This window comes from Acipenser ruthenus, chromosome 3, assembly GCF_902713425.1.
Source record: "Acipenser ruthenus chromosome 3, fAciRut3.2 maternal haplotype, whole genome shotgun sequence".
NCBI classification, from domain to species: Eukaryota; Metazoa; Chordata; class Actinopteri; order Acipenseriformes; family Acipenseridae; genus Acipenser; species Acipenser ruthenus.
In genome coordinates this window covers 27,833,703-27,854,877 of record NC_081191.1, presented here as the reverse complement: position 1 = coordinate 27,854,877, position 21,175 = coordinate 27,833,703, and the positions used below count along the sequence as shown (strand labels likewise).

At 38.4% G+C, this 21,175-nt stretch overlaps 1 protein-coding gene across 4 annotated transcripts in view; it reads right to left on the bottom strand.

Annotated features, from left to right (window-relative positions):
- Nucleotides 1-21,175, bottom strand: part of LOC117394466 (protein Jumonji-like) — a 144,854-nt gene that overhangs the window by 60,489 nt on the left and 63,190 nt on the right. For all 4 annotated transcript variants that reach the window (XM_059012758.1, XM_033992797.3, XM_059012756.1 and 1 more), the window contains 2 exons: nt 20,725-20,854; nt 12,788-12,923 (listed from right to left, as the gene is read on the bottom strand). In XM_059012758.1, the coding sequence (XP_058868741.1) occupies nt 12,788-12,923; nt 20,725-20,854 (266 nt within the window). The remainder of the gene's footprint in view (nt 1-12,787; nt 12,924-20,724; nt 20,855-21,175) is intronic.

Below are 21,175 nucleotides of genomic sequence, written 5' to 3'. Positions count from 1 at the left end.
GAATACAGTTAAGAAAAGGAATTAAATTCCTATTAAAATGTGTCATAACTCATATAACCAGGTTGTTTAAGCTTTTTTTGTTTAGTGTTAAGATATGAATACAAAAAAGACCCATTTAAAACAAGCGTGTGTGTAGACCTCATCTTATATCCATCAATATTACCCCAGGTTAGGGCTACACATTAATCCAGTATGTCCTTCAGCAAACTATTTTGCTAACTACACCCATCTGTCCTAAGGAGGTCCACCTACTGCACAATTGATTCTGCTTTCTGTACAAAGCCCCAAATGGGAAGCCACAAAAATCTGCCCGACGCTTAGAATAAGAGGGAGATAATGAATCAGCGCATATTGTGTGGCTGTCACACATTCCCTACTAATCTGAAGTCAATAGAAGGCAATTACAGGGCTGTTTGCAACCATTCATTCATTTTGTGTTCCATCAGATCTAAACAACAAGCTTACCTTGACGCGCCTCAAATATCTAATGTAGAGACAGAATTAACTGAGTGTTTTGTCGTGACTCCATGGAGGCTCATGCCACCTGCTTCCCCTCGCAACAAGTGCCAGAGGCTCTGCCCATTACAAAACCTCCTGCATGGGCTCTAACTCAGTAATCCTCCAAAACAAGTAGGAAATAATAGCCCATCTGATAATAGCCTGAACCAACAAACTCTTCACTAGAAAAAAAAAAACAAAACGATCAAACAAATATTCCTGTCACAATCAGTTAACCACAGGGCATGCTTAGCCTACCTGTGTCACGAAGTCTCACGCGATTGTGTGGGTTTTGAGGGTAGTGATCAGGTGATGAGCCATGCTATTGCCATGCTGGCCAGCTTTTAACCAACAAAATGCTTTGCATTATCTAATTAAACAAACATATATAACTGTTCAACATATACAACTGTGCAACCTAAGCCTAAAAAAAAAAAAAAAAAAAAAGTTCCCATTACGCCTCAGTGGCTTAACCACCCTTGCATTCCGCTGTGTGTCATCAAAATGAGTGAAAAGAAACCAAACTTAAAAGGAAGCTGAACCATTTACAGTCACACATGGACTACTTCAGTTTGTATTACGTCACCCTAAAATCAGAAGCGGAACAAACAGAGCATGTTAATATTATCTTTACTAAATACATATTTTATTTATTTATTTTACTTGCAGTTATGTGAAGTAAAGACTTACGGAAGTTTATATTCTCCTTTTTACCACAGATAAGATGTCACAAGGTTAACAGTGCAGACCCATAATTAGACACAAACGTTCTTAACCCTAAAAACACTCAGTTAATTCTGTCTCTACATTAGATATTTGAGGCGCGTCAAGGTAAGCTTGTTGTTTAGATCTGATGGAACACAAAATAGACAGCTGAATGGTTGCAAACAGCCCTGTAATTGCCTTCTAACCCTTAATTACTAACCATGTAATGTACAGTGCGTATAGAAAGTCTACACCCCCTTGAACTTTTTTCACATTTTGTTGTGTCAGTGCCTCCGTTTCATGCATTTAAATGAGGATTTCTTCCCCCACTTATCTACACACCATACTCCACACTGTTAAGGGGAAAAAAGTTTTTTTATTGAGAAAAAAAAATACTAAAAATACAAAACTGAAAGATCATAATTGGATAAGTCTCCACCCCCAAGTTAATACTTGGTGGAAGCACCTTTGGCAGCAATTACAGCTTTAAGTCTGTTGAGATAGGTCTCTACCAACTTTGCACACCTAGATTTGGCAATATTTGACCATTCTTCTTTACAAAACTGTTCAAGCTCTGTCAAGTTCCTTGGGGAACATTGATGGACAGCAATCTTCAAGTCATGCCACAAATTTTCGATTGGATTTAGGTCAGGGTTTTGACTGGGCCACTCAAGGACATTTACCTTTTTGTTCCTTAGCCACTACAGTGTAGCTTTGGCTATGTGCTTTGGGTCGTTGTCATGCTGAAAGGTGAACTTCCGTCCCAGTTTCAACTTTCTTGCAGAGAGCAGCAGGTTTTCCTCAAGGACTTCTCTGTACTTTGCTCCATTCATTTTCCCTTCTATCCTGACAAGTGCCCCAGTCCCTGCCGATGAGAAACATCCCCATAACATGATGCTGCCACCACAATGCTTCACAGTAGGGATGGTGTTCTTTGGGTGATGGGCTGTGTTGGGTTTGCACCAAACAAAACGCTTTGCATTTAGGCCAGAAAGTTCCATTTTAGTTTTGTCAGACCACAACTTTGCCATATGGCTACAGTATCTCCCGAGTGATTTTTTGCATACTTCAAAACGGGATTCGAGGTGGGCTTTCTTGAGTAATGGCTTCCTTCTTGCCACCCTACCATACAGGCCAGATTTGTAGAGTGCTTGGGATATTGTTCACATGCACACTTTGACCAGTCTTGAACATAAAAGCCTGTAGCTCTTGCAAAGTTGCCATTGGCCTCTTGGTAGCCTCTCTGATCAGTCTCCTCCTTGCTCGGTCATCCAGTTTGGAAGGACGGTTTGATCTAGGCAGGGTCTTGGTGGTACCATACACCTTCCACTTCTTAATAATCGTCTTGACCGTGCTCCAAGGGATATTCAAGGCCTTTGATATTTTTTTATACCCATCCCCTGATCTGTGCCTTTCAACAACTTTGTCTCAGAGTTCTTTTGAAAGCGCCTTGGTGCTCATGGTTGAGTCTTTGCTTTGAAATGCACTACCCAGCAGAGGGAACCTGTAGAAACTGCTAAATGTATCCTGAAATCATGTGAATCACTACAATTTAACACAGGTGGAGGCCACTTAACTTGGTGTGTGATTTTGAAGGAGATTGGTTACACCTGAGCTAATATAGGATTGTAAAGGGGGGTGGACACTTATCCAACCAAGCTATTTCAGTTTTTATTTTTTATTAATTTTCTACAAAATTTCTAGAATATTTTTTTCACTTGGAAGTTGTGGGGTAGGATGTGTAGATACATGAAAAAATAAACTATTTGAATGCATTTTAATTCCAGGCTATAAGGCAACAAAAGGTGAACATTTTGAAAGGGGGTGTAGACTTTCTATAGGCACTGTATGTATCCTATGCCATTAGTTCTAGGCACTACTTTCAGGTGTAAGGCTCCCAAGTTCACATGTAGTTGGTGGCGCATTGATACTATATTATGCCTTGTTAATGTTAACTACGCAGTTATGCATAAAGACTATAGTTACAGTTACTGGTGTCTATGTGTCATTCTTAGGTTATAGTTGTGCAAGACAAGTTAAATACACAATAAATTGGCGACGAGTTGGATATCCTGCCGTGAAATCTGACAAAAAAAAAAAAGTATATAAAAACGGACGGACCGGAGAGCAGCAACGTGCCACACAAACAACGAAAAGACTGCATGTCAGTAAACAAAAGTAATTATATCTACCTGTGTGGGAAACATTGACGTTTTTGGTAGGAGCATTGAAGATTGAGCTTCATATTTGGAAAGGCTGGAACAATATTGTAAAGCTAACGAAATTGGTAACGAAAGGAAGGTAGTTGTCTTGCTGAGTGTTATGGGCAAAAAAAAACCTACAACTTGCTAAATAGCCTAACAGTGCCTATGAAGCCTGCTGATAAAAACACACACACACACACACACACACACACACACACACACACACAATTGAAGTGTTACAGAACCACTTGTCATCTGTATACACTCTAGTTGTACCTTCGAGATGTTTGAAAGTTTATAAGACTTTAAAACATTTAACTTACTTAAACTGTGAAAAATCTAAAACTGAAGCAGGAGGATTTTATGTACAATAGTACGTTGTTGTTTCCACTAGATGGTCTCCCACCACGCACACCCACTTCCATTTACTGGAATGGACACGCCGACCATGAGCTTATCTGTTGCGCAATGAGTAAAAACAGGTAGTGAAACTTCCACGTAAACACATCAAACTTTCAAAGCCTTTGGCAAAATAAACATTGCTTTATCTTCTTAAGCACTGTTTATGGATTTACTCAACACAAGAACCTACACTCAAACCTGAAGGAAAACCACCAAGTCTTTTGTTTTAAACACGCCACCCGAGAGAGACCACAACACAATCTGGGAAACTCTCTTCCTGTAAAGCTTGTTATTTAGACCACAGCTTTTAGGAGACTAATGGAAAGTGCCAAAGGAAATTACTTTTTTTTTTTTGTTTTTTTTGCTGTAGCCGACTTGCTACAGGAACAACCACACGGAAATCATAAAGCTTTTGATTTCAAGGGAGAAGGTAGGAGTTAATTCAAAAGATACCAGAGCATTATTACTGTATCCCTTTCTGTTCCACCACCATGTGTTAAAATAAGTACTATTTTTTTTTTTTTTTCTTTATAACAAAACGCATTTACTAAGGTTGTTACTATTGAAAGATAACACTAATATAGTGGTAATTGAAATAAAAATGAGCAAGGCATTTGTTATTTACAACCTTCTACTATTAAAACACTGCAGTTTGACTACAGTACATTTGGTGAATGTACAGAAAGGCAAAACTATAGAAATTTAGTAAAACGGCAGCTAACTAAAGGGGAGGGATTTTAAGACACCAACCCATTATACTGCATCTGTACTGTACTACCACATATTTATTGAAATAGAATTCCTTGGAGTCTGCAGTACATTATTTTTCTTCACCAATCTGAGCACTGATCAGGCTCAACTGTTTAGTTAGCATCTGACAAATGATAGATAGATGGATAGATGGATAGATACACTTAATATTAAGCTATAAAAATGTGTCCTTTTTTCAGCTAGAAAACAGAAGAGACAATGTGAAAGCAGAGGACAAGGAAACAGAGGAGTGCAAGAGCAGTACTCAAAGCTCTTCCCTCCCTCCTGCTGATCCTGGAACTGCTTCAGCCCTGCCAGTTCATGGGGTTTGGAAATGAAGCGAGAGGGAAAATTACATCCAGATGGACAAACAGATCTGAGTCAGGAGATTCAGCAGGGATGACAAAGTAAAAGGAGGGTTAGCACGTGCCACTGATATTTTTACAGTATAAGGATTATTTCTCATCTTCAGAGCTTGTTTTCCAGCTATTCCCTAACCCTTACCCTAGCTCAAAGGCAGCACTTTACTAAACTACTCCATCTCCCCAATCTGTGTCGCTTTCTTTGGTCTTTATTTTGATAATGGATCTTTTGTGTTAATCAGAAGCAGGTAATTCAAATGTGCCACCAAGTTACTCTACCATTTCTGTGGCCTACTGCAATTCAAAAATCCTGCTCCCCCTCCATGGAACCTTTATTGCCGAACATACGTATTAAAAAAACAAAAAGATGTTTCCCTGGATCTAAACAAAACACATATTACCTCAAATTCATGTCTAGCAACGGTCGTTTGAATATTCAGATAGTTTCTCTGCTGCACTTAAGAAAATAATAATAATGATAATTACTCCACACCGCTGTTTTCACATTACACTGCTAAGGTCTTCTCTCAATGAATGAGTACGGATACGAAATGCGAAATGGGTGGAGGTTTGTGATGCATGCCAAAATGAAATCTGATCAGAATGAAAGCTCGGCCAATCAACATACAGTGATTATAAAGACGTTAAATGGTGGCCAGTACCAGGTAACAGAAACAGAAGCAGTGTGAGGAAACAGAATGCAAGCAGCACTAACTATGCTGAATGTAAGCGCATTTGAGAAACGTTGTGCTAGTGTGGACTGTGTGAGTGAATGGAATGCATCCGTGTTGGATGAAAAGCAGATTAAATAAGTCCCAGTACCGGTCTCTATGACTGTGGGGCCATGTTCAGGGCCCTCTTCCGATCCCGGGTTAAGTTGGAGCACGCCCACGCAGAGTCTGCTGGCGACATGGCCACCTTTGTCGACCAGTGGGCTCTGGGGGGCATGCTCTGTTCCACCTCCCCTTTCGTTTTGCAAATTTAATTTACAGTCCTTTTTACTGGTTCTTTCTTTAATTAGTTAAGCCCTATTTGCAACTTTTGCGTGTGAATTTTACTATAGGGCAACAGTCCTAGGCATGAAAGTTCATCTATATCATTTTTGGACAAATGTGTAATTTCCATCCACTTGCAAAGTACACACGTCTCTGTACTAACTGACAAAAACATAACCTTTACACCAGGATGTAAAGAAACTCACTTACAAAGCCTGTACAAGCAGCACAAGGGACAGCTGCCTCAAGACAACAAAATGGCGTCAAGGTTAATTAAAAATCAGTCAACAAACTGTTAAAACGATCTGGAAGTGTAGGCAAGTTAAGTGCAGTTTCTATTTCTGTCTGTCAAACACAGTGCAAATCGAGTCATCTTTGGTTCATCAAAGCTTAGAGTCGGAACAGCAGGAAGAACACATTTGAGACCTCACAGACAGAAATATGAGCTGCATCATTGTAAAACATGTTAACCTTTTAAGAGGAGAGCACGCACTATACAATAAATGAAAGCATACATACAATAAATAAATAAAAGCAAAGCAAACAAGCAAGCTTGTGAAGACAGACGATAAAGGGGTATAAACAATATAAAATTGGTCCAGCAGTGAGGCTTCCCTCAGGAAGCACAATACAACTATTTGTTTGTTTGTTTTTTTTCTCCACAGACATTTCCTGAGGAAGGCCTATGGGCAAAAATGCTGTTTTTTATTGCAGGTTTTCCTTTTTACAAAAGTGTTTAATTTAACTGTCTTGTTTTCTTACGCAGCAACAATATTTCCTTAATGTAACCCTGCAGCTCATTTTATAACTACCTTAAACTTTTCAGTGCCTTAAAATGCTACAAACCCAGGTCCATCAAGCTATGGCTTGCGAGCCATACCTGGCTTCTCAAATGACCAAATATGTCTAGATCTTTTTAAGGTTTTTTTTTTTATATTATTATTGAACACTGTACTAGTAGAAATGTATACAAAATGCAGCACTGCTCAACATCCTACCTCACTGTTTTTTTGGGTCCACCTCCCCTCTGCTCTTACTGGTGTTTCTATTCCTGGAGTCTGTTTTAACATGTTTTGATTGGTTGATAGACCTGTCAACAAGCAATATGCACACTCACGAGTCCCAATCTGTAACCACATTTGTACAACATTTCTTTAAGTCTCGAGACACTGTTGTTTGAGTCTCGAGACATTGAAAAACCCCTGCAAGGAGCTGCAAAGAAAAATGAAAGCTGGGCAAAGTGAACTACTGTATTGGCGTGGTAATATAAAAGGAGGAGGTTTAATTTCAGCAAGTTTCACAGGCAGAGGTAACTTTCACTGACAGTGAATATGTAAAAAGAGCTGTATGCTTAATATAGCCAAGCAGCTATTTGAAGAATTCCCCCCCCCCCCGACAAAATTTGCCACAAATACAAGATCTTTATCTGCAAAAATCATTCACGATCAAGCTGCGAAAATGGTGAATCTGGTTGACAAGCAGCAAATACGAAAGTCCTGCTGTGTACTTTTTTTCCTTTTTTTTTTTGGAGTCGAGATGTTTGTGAAGTTGCACAGCTGTGTATTCTTCGGCAGGATTTTTGCGGCAATGTAGTACGAGAAGAAATGCTTGCAATTCTGCCAATGAAAAAGCAAACAAGAGGCGAATGATTTTGTCAACAAAAAGCAGATACATTTAGGGAAGCTTGTTTCAGTGTTAACGGATGGTGCACCCAGCATGATGGGTAAACACAAAGGATGTATACCCACCCCTCGCTCTACTGCGGGTTCATATATATCGCGGTCCTGGAGTTGGCTCCCCATTTTTACAGTGTAACTGAGCATGCCTTAGCTGCAATATTCATACGGTAGGCATATATAGTTAGGCATATATAATTACTGTTCTTTTTACACAAACAAATACACAAAAACATTAAAAACAAAGCATTAATATCGTACTGTTATCATATACACACACACTGCACAATAACACAAAGCAAATTAAATATCTACTTGCTGAAGCGGTTTTTATTTTAGCCGACAGGGTGGTCACTTGTGGCAGCAATGCACTAATAAGTCACAGGGCAGTGATATCAGCTCCCTATTACAAGCCTCCTAGTATGTTGGATGGATTCTTTCAATGCAGCGAGAAAAGGAGAGGAAGACTCATGAAATTAATTGGAGACTTAAGTTGATGAGAAGCAATTACCCTCTGCAGCACGAATTAAAAAGCTGTGCTGCTTTTTATACGAAAAATGAGAAAAAGCGTAGAGGATTTATACTGGACCCTGATGCTCCTGATAAAACGAGGGAGTGGTTGTACAGTATTTGTTAGCCTATTTGTTTTTCTACAGGTCTCTCGCTATATCACGGCCCTCGATATATAGCTGATTTATATTGGACCTCGACACCTGTGATATAATCGAGTGGGCGGTGTATTGCTCTTTTGTCAGAACAGAAACATCCCATTTTAAATTTTCACTGTATTTGTGAGCCTTTTATTAAGCGTTTTTCACGTACGAAGAAAACGTAAACATTTTTGGCACGAATATCTTAGTCCTGTACATCTAATGAAGTAATCTACAACTACCAGTGCAACAGGTTGCCAACATTTCTGGAGCAAAATAGCTTTTATGGGTGTGATTCGAAATCGGTTATAAACACAGTAAGGTCGTGGCTCCCATTTGCTCCATAATGCCATTACAGTAGCCCTTTTATACTCATAAGGCGGAAAACAAATAGCACGGTCTTGTAACTATGGCTCCCCACTATAGCGTTATAAAGGATGAGCACTGTATGTATTTATTTATTTATTTATTTATTAATTATATATATAAAAATTATATATATATATATATATATATATATATATATATATATATATACACACACACACACACACACACACACACAGTACTGTGCAAAAGTTTTAGGCAGGTGTGAAAAAATGCTGTAAAGTAAGAATGCTTTCAAAAATAGACATGTTAATAGATTATATTTATCATTTAACTAAATGCAAAGTGAGTGAACAGAAGAAAAATCTAAATCAAATCCATATTTGGTGTGACCACCCTTTGCCGTCAAAACAGCATCAATTCTTCTAGGTACACTTGCACAAAGTCAGGGATTTTGTAGGCATATAGTCAGGTGTATGATTAAACAATTATACCAAACAGGTGCTAATGATCATCAATTAAATATGTAGGTTGAAACACAATCACTAACTGAAACAAACAGCTGTGTAGGAGGAATAAAACTGGGTGAGGAACAGCCAAACTCAGCTAACAAGGTGAGGTTGCTGAAGACAGTTTACTGTCAAAAGTCATACACCATGGCAAGACTGAGCACAGCAACAAGACACAAGGTAGTTATACTGCATCAGCAAGGTCTCTCCCAGGCAGAAATTTCAAGGCAGACAGGGGTTTCCAGATGTGCTGTCCAAGCTCTTTTGAAGAAGCACAAAGAAACGGGCAACGTTGAGGACTGTAGACGCAGTGGTCGGCCAAGGAAACTTACTGCAGCAGATGAAAGACACATCATGCTTACTTCCCTTCGCAATCGGAAGATGTCCAGCAGTGCCATCAGCTCAGAATTTTTCAGAAAACAGTGGGACCCTGGTACACCCATCTACTGTCCAGAGAAGTCTGGTCAGAAGTGGCCTTCATGGAAGACTTGCGGCCAAAAAGCCATACCTCCGACGTGGAAACAAGGCCAAGCGACTCAACTATGCACGAAAACACAGGAACTGGGGTGCAGAAAAATGGCAGCAGGTGCTCTGGACTGATGAGTCAAAATCTGAAATATTTGGCTGTAGCAGAAGGCAGTTTGTTTGCCGAAGGGCTGGAGAGCGGTACACGAATGAGTGTCTGCAGGCAACAGTGAAGCATGGTGGAGGTTCCTTGCAAGTTTGGAGCTGCATTTCTGCAAATGGAGTTGGGGATTTGGTCAGAATTAATGGTCTCCTCAATGCTGAGAAGTACAGGCAGATACTTATCCATCATGCAATACCATCAGGGAGGCATCTGATTGGCCCCAAATTTATTCTGCAGCATGACAACGACCCCAAACATACAGCGAAAGTCATTAAGAACTATCTTCAGCGTAAAGAAGAACAAGGAGTCCTGGAAGTGATGGTATGGCCCCCACAGAGCCCTGATCTCAACATCATCAAGTCTGTCTGGGATTACATGAAGAGAGAGCAGCAACTGAGGCTGCCTAAATCCACAGAAGAACTGTGGTTAGTTCTCCAAGATGTTTGGGCCAACCTACCTGCCGAGTTCCTTCAGAAACTGTATGCAAGTGTACCTAGAAGAATTGATGCTGTTTTGAAGGCAAAGGGTGGTCACACCAAATATTGATTTGATGTAGATTTTTCTTCTGTTCACTCACTTTGCATTTTGTTAATTGATAAATATAAACTATTAACATGTCTATTTTTGAAAGCATTCTTACTTTACAGCATTTTTTCACACCTGCCTAAAACTTTTGCACAGTACTGTATGTATATAATATATATATATATATATATATATATATATATATATATATATATATATATATATATATATATATATATATATATATATAGTTTGAGAAAAATGAAAACTGCTGTGTACCAAAATGATCAATAAGAAAAAAGAAAAAAAGAAAAGGATATTTCAGGTACTTAAAATTCAGGTACATTCACAGCAACACAGTAGTTAAGGGAGCAAAATCCTCATTTACTATCCATGATCCTTTACTAATGCAAGTAAAAGTAATAGTATATTGCATTGGCTGCATCAAATGTAACAAGCTATATATTGGTGAAACAAAACAACGCTTGGCTGATCGCTTCGTGGAACATCTGAGAAGTATACGAATTAACACCTCTACCTTTCCTGTCGCCAGACATTTTAACAGAAATGACCACACTATAGAAGACATCACAATTTGTGGGATGGTTCAATGCTATGGAACTAATGCTGTCAGGAAACAAAAGGAATGTGAACTTATTTTCAAACTAGGAACTTTGGAGCCATTTGGAATGAACATCCTATTCTGAGGTCATCATCATCATCCTGGAATTTTGTTTAAAAGACTACTTGTTTGTTTTTTATCAACTGCTTAAAGCACAGTTTTTTGTATTCAGCCGATGAAGGACTTGTAGTCCGAAACGTCCTGATAATTGATTTGTAATCAATTATTCTACCTTTTTAAGTACCTGAAATATCCTTTTCTTTTTTCTTTGTATGTATATGTGTGTATGTATATATGTGTAATATATATATATATATATATATATATATATATATATATATATATATATATATATATATATATATATATATATATATACACACATATACACACATATACACACACACACAGGTTTGATTTGCTGTTTTCAAACCACTTCCTCTTAATTCCCATTCAGTTTGGCGCTCTCGAACAGTGTACAGTAATAAAACTAAAAATAACCTCCTATGTGACACTCTAGTTAAAGCAGTAAACTAAAACAGCTAACATGTACTGTTGAATGTTGGATTTTCATGACATTAGGTTGTTTATTAAATTTAGATCCATCACTGTTTAGACCAATTGAATAGACCCCCATATCTCTGTTGCCAGGGATATACACACACAGCAGGGGCCAATTAGCTGTGGTGTGACGCCAAGATCTCTTGGCACCTATGCTCCTCATACAAGAGTCTGCTTAACAACAACAACATTTCCCCCCCCCCCCACTCACCCTTTTTTTAAACAAATAAGAATATCCTCAGGTAGAAAGAGTGACTGGCTGGCTCTTGAAAACCTATAACAGTGCTGCAGTTTCAACTTGTGTCAGCTCTGCTTGACGCACCTTCCCGCAATCACAGTCTTAGTAATTACACAACGTGAGTGTAACCGACTGTTATGCCGGCTGTGATTGGATCTTCTTCTGGCATCAGACTGGCTTCGGGTAAAGTGAATTGTCTGCGTCACGATGGGGTCATTCACAAGACAACCCCAAGCCGAACACAAAAAGATTTCGGGTTTCTAAAAATGTCAATTAACCCCAAGCCGATGGGGTTGTATTTCGGCTTGGGGTCTAAACATATACACCCTTTTGTTGTTACACAGGTTTTGTTGCTGCTTGTCAGTTTTACTGGAAACTTTGATTGATTCTTTATTATGTGCAGCTACTTGTGCGCTCCAGCTCAGACCCATAATATTTACACAGCTGCAGATGCTTTCAAAAAATGTCAGCAAAATGACAGTAACTAGGGGCTGTTCTTGTGGGATATTCGCTTCTATCCTCATTAAGAACCTTTTCTGCTGTGTTTTTGCTTTGTCTTTAAAATAAGAAATATTTTAACAAGGAAAACAGGAGCTAAGGTAATAATTACATATTGTACATTCATAAATGGGGGGAAATTGATGGGGATCTCAAAACTTTGTCCTATTCCTTATGAAAAGAAAAAAAAAAATGTCTACAGACTCCGCACAGAGTACCATAAGTATCAAGAATAGGGCAATTATGAAATGCTTTTCAACACTATTCCAACTCATTTAATAGGTCCTCACAGCACCCATGAAACCTACGGTGGCAAGAAACACAAACTTTCTTTTCACTGCCAGAACAATGTTAGCTCAGTGAGCAGCCACAAGCAGTCCATCTTGGCCTCAGTTATTCTTTAGAAAAGCTTCTCATTACTGAAAGCATGACATTTATGAGGACCCCAGGACCACTTAGTTAAACACTTGCAAATCAGAACTGAATTACAGATATATAGAAGCTATGGTCAAATCTGTCCCACGAGACACACAAACCAGACTGTCGTATCTTATTAAATTATTCCTCCTTGCAATTCAAATGAATAAAAGGGTTATTTGCTTGCCATCTTCCTGGGAAAGCAGTCATATTGTCTGACCTCTTTTTAACTGGCCCCTCCTCGGAGTCTGTTGAACCACCATCGTTCGTGTGAGAGGATGCCTGGGAACCATCTTCTTTCTCGGTTCCTGACGATTTTGGTCCTAATCCGTTTAACTTCCCATTAGCCAAGGAACCTGTTAGACAAACAACAATTTTGTTAGTAAAACATATAAAGACTGTACTATTTTTTTTTTTAAACAGTTCACTATATAACCAATACTACAACTTCTTTATTTAAGTTTGGGCAGCAGTGTGGAGTAGTGGTTAGGGCTCTGGACTCTTGACCGGAGGGTTGTGGGTTCAATCCCCCGTGGGGGACACTGCTGTTGTACCCTTGAGCAAGGTACTTTACCTAAATTGCTCCAGTAAAAACCCAACTGTATAAATGGGTAATTGTATGTAAAAATAACGTGATATCTGTATAATGTGAAATAATGTATAATGTGATATCTTGTAACAATTGTAAGTCGCCCTGGATAAGGGCGTCTGCTAAGAAATAAATAATAATAATAATAATAATAATAAATCTGAAGATTCTAGTACACAAAGTCACGTTGCACAATACTACAAGTAACTTCCTGTGAGGCATCATATTATTATTATTTTTACTACAACTTGCTGTAACCACTGTTAAAAAAAAAAAAAGAAACACACACCACACACACACAACAAGTACAGTACTGCTAAACTTCTGCCCCCACCTCCTCCGAGACCAATTCAGTAAAAATTATACTGCTTCACACAATATGTCCTTTCAGCCTCGAAGCAGATTTATGTATGTTTAACTAGTCAATCACCTCGGTCATGTTCCTGTCTGTTCTCTAGAGCGCTCCAGGGAACATGCAGCAGGCCAAATATAGCCCATTAGCACAAGCCTGGAGTAACAAATCGAGTTATTGCAGAATAAGCTGTACAAACCACCCCCCATTACACGATATACTCCTGTATCATGTCAACACACTAGAGACCACAGTGGTATCTGTACAGTATGGGAGTGACTACAGGAAGTCTCCACTTTGATCTTGTGAAACAGACCCATTTAAGCCTGACTGAATTATTCAAATATTACTGTATAGGCTGCTAACCAAGTTACATTATAGAAAATAATTAATTAAATAATTGTCCCAATGAATAAAATGTACTGTATGACTATTTATTTATTTTTATATATATATATATATATATATATATATATATATATATATATATATATATATATATATATATATATATATATATATATTATATATATATATATATATATATACATATATATATATATACATATATATATATATATATATATATATACATATATATATATATACAGTGCCTTGCGAAAGTATTCGGCCCCCTTGAACTTTGCGACCTTTTGCCACATTTCAGGCTTCAAACAAAGATATGAAACTGTAATTTTTTGTGAAGAATCAACAACAAGTGGGACACAATCATGAAGTGGAACGAAATTTATTGGATATTTCAAACTTTTTTAACAAATAAAAAACTGAAAAATTGGGCGTGCAAAATTATTCAGCCCCCTTAAGTTAATACTTTGTAGCGCCACCTTTTGCTGCGATTACAGCTGTAAGTCGCTTGGGGTATGTCTCTATCAGTTTTGCACATCGAGAGACTGAAATTTTTGCCCATTCCTCCTTGCAAAACAGCTCGAGCTCAGTGAGGTTGGATGGAGAGCATTTGTGAACAGCAGTTTTCAGTTCTTTCCACAGATTCTCGATTGGATTCAGGTCTGGACTTTGACTTGGCCATTCTAACACCTGGATATGTTTATTTGTGAACCATTCCATTGTAGATTTTGCTTTATGTTTTGGATCAATGTCTTGTTGGAAGACAAATCTCCGTCCCAGTCTCAGGTCTTTTGCAGACTCCATCAGGTTTTCTTCCAGAATGGTCCTGTATTTGGCTCCATCCATCTTCCCATCAATTCTAACCATCTTCCCTGTCCCTGCTGAAGAAAAGCAGGCCCAAACCATGATGCTGCCACCACCATGTTTGACAGTGGGGATGGTGTGTTCAGGGTGATGAGCTGTGTTGCTTTTACGCCAAACATAACGTTTTGCATTGTTGCCAAAAAGTTCGATTTTGGTTTCATCTGACCAGAGCACCTTCTTTCACATGTTTGGTGTGTCTCCCAGGTGGCTTGTGGCAAACTGTAAACGACACTTTTTATGGGTATCTTTAAGAAATGGCTTTCTTCTTGCCACTCTTCCATAAAGGCCAGATTTGTGCAGTATACGACTGATTGTTGTCCTATGGACAGAGTCTCCCACCTCAGCTGTAGATCTCTGCAGTTCATCCAGAGTGATCATGGGCCTCTTGGCTGCATCTCTGATCAGTCTTCTCCTTGTATGAGCTGAAAGTTTAGAGGGACGGCCAGGTCTTGGTAGATTTGCAGTGGTCTGATACTCCTTCCATTTCAATATTATCGCTTGCACAGTGCTCCTTGGGATGTTTAAAGCTTGGGAAATCTTTTTGTATCCAAATCCGGCTTTAAACTTCTCCAAACAGTATCTCGGACCTGCCTGGTGTGTTCCTTGTTCTTCATGATGCTCTCTGCGCTTTAAACGGACCTCTGAGACTATCACAGTGCAGGTGCATTTATACGGAGACTTGATTACACACAGGTGGATTCTATTTATCATCATTAGTCATTTAGGTCAACATTGGATCATTCAGAGATCCTCACTGAACTTCTGGAGAGAGTTTGCTGCACTGAAAGTAAAGGGGCTGAATAATTTTGCACGCCCAATTTTTCAGTTTTTTATTTGTTAAAAAAGTTTGAAATATCCAATAAATTTCGTTCCACTTCATGATTGTGTCCCACTTGTTGTTGATTCTTCACAAAAAATTACAGTTTCATATCTTTATGTTTGAAGCCTGAAATGTGGCAAAAGGTCGCAAAGTTCAAGGGGGCCGAATACTTTTGCAAGGCACTGTATATATATATATATATATATATATATATATATATATATATATATATATATATATATATATATATATATATATATATATATATATACACACACACACACACACACACACACACATACAGTGCCTTGCAAAAGTATTCAGACCCCTGACCAATTTCAAATTTCATTCAGTTTGATATTTTATTTTAAAACACTGAAACTCAAAATCAATTATTGTAAGGTGACATTGGTTTTATGTTGGGAAATATTTTTAAGAAAAATAAAAAAAACTGAAAAATCTTGCTTGCATAAGTATTCAACCCCTGTACTGTGGAAGCTCCCAGTTTACACCGATGAAAGAAATTGCCCTAACGAGGACACAATTACCTTACCATTGGCCTCCACCTGTGAACCATTAAAGTTGCTGTCACATTTTCTGGATAAAAACCCCACTGTTGAAGGATCATTGGTCAGGCTGTGAATCTGAAGGAAAATGAAGACCAAAGAGCATTCTACAGAAGTTAGAGATAAAGTAATACAAATGCATAGATTAGGGAAAGGGTACAAAATAATATCCAAGTGTTTGGATATCCCAGTGAGCACAGTTGGATCAATAATCAGGAAGTGGAAGCTGCATCACACCACCCAGGCACTGCCAAGAAAAGGCCGTCCCTCAAAACTCAGCGCTCAAACAAGAAGGAGACTTGTGAGAGAAGCCACAGAGAGGCCAACAATCACTTTGAAGGAGCTACAGAGTTCAGTGGCTGGGAGTGGAGTAATGGTGCACCAGTCAACCATATCCAGAGCTCTGCATAACACTGGCCTGTCTGGGAGGGTGGCAAGAAAGAAGCCGTTACTCAAAAAGTACCATCTGAAAGCACGTCTGGAGTTTGCCAGAAAGCATGAGAGTGACCCAGCTGCGATGTGGGAAAAGGTTTTGTGGTCAGATGAGACCAAGATGGAGCTTTTTGGCCAAAACTCAAAGCGCTATGTGTGGCGCAAACCTAACACTGCCCATGCCTCAAGACACACCATCCCTACAGTGAAGTATGATGGTGGCAGCATCATGCTGTGGGGATGCTTCTCATCAGCAGGGACTGGGCATCTTGTTAAAATTGAAGGAAGAATGGATGGAGCAAAATACAGGGAAATACTGTGGCCCAGTCAAAGTCCTGATCTCAATCCCATTCAGAATCTGTGGCACTATTTGAAAATTGCGGTCCACAAGCGTCGTCCAACCAACCTGAACAACCTGGAGCAAATCTGCCAAGAAGAATGGGCCAAAATCACTCCGACACTGTGTGCAAAGCTGGTACATACTTACCCCAAAAGACTTAAAGCTGTTATTGCAGCGAAAGGTGGCTCTACCAAATATTAATGTGTGGGGGTTGAATACTTAAGCAAGCAAGATATTTCAGTTTTTTATTTTTCTTAAAAATATTTCCCAACATAAAACCAATGTCTCCTTACAATAACTGATTTTGAGTTTCAGTGTTTTAAAATAAAATATCAAACAGAACGAAATTTCAATGTACCATTTGTAATTCAGTAATATGAGAGAATTGGTCAGGGGTCTGAATACTTTTGCAAGGCACTGTGTGTGTGTGTGTGTATATATATATATATATATATATATATATAATCTCTCAACAGTACTCTAAATATTCACTAATGGATTTAGTCAAGGCCACTGTTGCCTTACAGAATCAGTGCATTAGACGCTTATCACTGTGGAAGTGTGTGAGACAGAGAAAGAAAGAGAAAGAATGTTGTGGGGGATGGGGTGCAGTAGGTTAATGCACTTGGCTTTCATTTGTGAAGTTCAAATCACTTACGGGTCACAAGCAAAATGAGCTCACAAGAGTACAGTCATTTGTTTTAAGACATTAGGATTCCCTTGGGGTGGTAAACATTTCACAGTTTTAACGTTTAAAAAAAATATTGCTATAAAATACAAAATGAAAATGTACTGTAATTCACAAGGAAGGTAGTGTTACATGGACACATTTTCTTCAATTCTACACTATATACTGGCATGATAAATATGTGAAGTGCAATTGTCAAAAAAGGTTCAGAAAATAAGTGTAGCAGTATGTGGCGTATCAGCCTCTTCTAAAACACAGTCTTTTTGTGAAAGTACTCTAACAAATACAAAAAACAAACATTCTTTCAGAATTTCCAAAAAGAAAACTAGTACAATTTGACAAGTGTTTCAACTGCCCTCATTGATAAAGACTTTACAAAATATTTTTTCTTGCAGCGGCCCAATGAGGAAGACTTGAATCCTTCTAAGTAACGTGTTCCTTGTCTATTCATAAGGTGTGCACTTCTGTGTAAACAAGGTCCCATCTGTTTAAGAGAGATTTAAAAAAAACCTAGAATTGTGTGTGCGCCCTAAGTATCAGAAGAGCCAATGCCATAGAAACTAAGCCTTTGCAACATTACATCTTCAAGTATGTAGGGGTTTTTTATCATTACAAAATATGTATGCAATTTATTCTATTTATAAAACCATTTAAAATATGATTTGGAATGTCTTGTTATTTACAGCATTCAAGATGTTTCCATGAGTTCCACTATTTTTAGAGCAACAAACACTGTCTCGTTGCTACTACAGCAGTTGCTAAGCAGCACAAACAGCATGGCACAGACTAATTGCCCGATATTAAAAACCAACCACCAATTAAACAAAAACTCAGGATCAACAATAGGCCAGTGAAGGTTTCTTGCAACACAGGAGACAACACACTTCTGCTGAGCCTAGCTGCACTGCAAACAGGTTGACAATAAATATTAAAAAGTCAGCTAAAAATGGGCAAAGCCTTTTTTAGCTTAGTTCAGTTTAGTTCAGTTTAGTCCTTTTCAACCTTTATTTTTCAAGGGCTCACAAAACATTGTACTAAATCACTCTCCTTTGAGTAAAAGAAATAAAAAATAGAATTAAAAAAAAGAAGGCAGAATTATTTATCAATGTCTTCATTGAAAGACCTTGTCAAAATATTTGTCAAACTGACTAAGTTACCTAGTCCGGACTTACCAGTTTTGCCAACAGAAACTGGGAAGGCCAAATTTAGGTCAACCACACCATGCAAATGGCTAATATCTACACTATGGCACGAAGGAATTGCCAGTGCAAAAACGACCAGCTACGGCTGCTTAATTGACCCCTAAAGAAACCAGTGATTACTGAGCTGAACTGTCTTTGGCACCTTGTTTGTAAACTGACAAATCACGAATGACTGACGTGTTCAAGTCCGAGAAGAACGATTTGCTAAATTCAACACTGTTCAATATGACCGACTTACTTATGGTGTGGGGAAGCATCCGCATTGGAGGTCCCATGCATCTTATTGTGATTCCCAGAGCCGGATTTACAGCTCTGTGTTTTAGACACAGTCTTGGACCCTGTAGCAGTAAGACCATTAGAAGTACTCTATAAAAATGATCAAGCCTTTCAGGCCTAATGGGAAAAAAGGTACTGTAAATCCCTCGGAGTAAACTAATTTAGGAGAGATCTCAACAGGGGTGAAAGGTAAGCATTATACAGTATATTTATAAAAAGATACTTTAACTTAAATTCTAACTACAAGGCTGGATGGCTGAAAAATAAATAAATAAATAAATAAAATTAAATCTGGCAGTATTGTTACCATCCAGCCTGACACTAAGCCAATCTTATCACTGTTTAAGAGCCTTGAGAAGCGCTCCTTCTCTGATCTCACATGCCACCTCTGAATTTGGCTCCAGGTGAAACAACTCTTCCTGTATTGCTGGATTGTGAAGGTATTAGAAGTGGTGTATGCGATGCCTGTGAGCTGAAAAGGGAAGCAGCCCTTTCCTGCTGTGCAAGTAATGCAATTTGAAAAACATATGCAGGGAGGGAGTGAGAGAAAAATCATGGCTGGGAAAAATGAGTGCCCAAATCAATGCAAAATTAAAACCACCAAGACAAATGAGGAAAAAAAGCTGCGTAGACTAGAAAACAGCTTTTGATAGGAGTGCGGCAAAAAGGCACATTGCCATTTGCTTATTAAATGTGCTTGGTGGCATGTGAACTTCAGGATCTAGAAAATCAGTGGGATCTGGCAAGCTGTGATCAGATTATCTGAAGAGATGGAAGAATTAAAAGACAGACACATGCTCAAGGCAAGGTTTTTGTTGTGTGGCGCAACATGTGAAACGCAGACCAATATAAAATGCATTAAATGGTACTACAATATAGATTAGTATAGTTAACTAAAACCCCAATAATGGTTGTTGGTTAAAACGCAGGGACTTGTGAAATATCTGAGGACTAAAAAGAGATGTAATTTCATGTGTACAGTAACTAATACTGTAGTGAACAAATTGAGCAAGGTTATGCATTTTATTCTTACAAAAAAAAAAAGAAAGCACTAGGCTTTCATTTATTAACAAAAAGTAATACGAATCTATACTGTGGAAACTACAGTATCTTTGTATGACCAATAACTAGATACCGTATGAATTAAAATCCATGCAAAATGGTCAAGTTCACGGCCATGGTAGCAGCACCGGTGGTACTACCCGGCCTTAAACCTTCATGCTCAAAATTCAGGATGTAATTACTACTGGATAAAGCAATCATCTTAACAGTTGGTGCTATTTACATAGAGTATATTGGTAATCAGTTATTAAGTGCAAATTGACTATTTCACTGTGAATCACCAGTTCAAACTTGTGTTTACTTTTACAAAAACACCTAAAAATTGAACCGCACATGAGGTTGCACTTAAATAAATAAATAAAATAAAAATGCATAAATAATAATTGTGTCTTGGTAGAACTTCACCGGCTCACTCCTGAAACCTGGACAGAAGCCAGACTTTGGTATTTGGATCAACTACAAAAGTCTGAATCTGAAATGGTCAAAAGGATATAACAAATAGGCCATATCCCTCCAGTCTGTGCTAGTAAGAGGGTGAAATCTGTGAGACAGTGAAATCTCAGAAAACGGTATCATAAATCACCACACTGTACTACTCACCATTTGCGTTTTTGGTTCTTTCCTCATCACCCTGCTGCCTCTTCTGTGCATTCTTAAACTCCTTCAGAGACAAGTAAAGGACCTTGCGCACCACTCTCTCCTCTGACCAAGGAATACCATCGCTGTCATCCTGCACAAACAAAAGCAAGGAAAGCATTTGAGTAAACAGTGAACGGTACAAAATGAAGCAGACTGTATGTGCAACACACAGACTTACATTCTATACACAGTGGTACAATTATATCCTAATTCACATCAGTACGCAAACAGGTAGAAATCATTTCTGACCTTGCATGTCAACGATATGAAATGAAAAGTCGCTTAAGTAACTAAATGACATGAAAGCATCTGTTTGTAGCAAGTGGTACATTTCAGAATGCATACAAGCATATTCTTTACAATGAAAAATATCTTGCCGATTAAATTCTGTGCAATAAGTAGGCTATTCTGG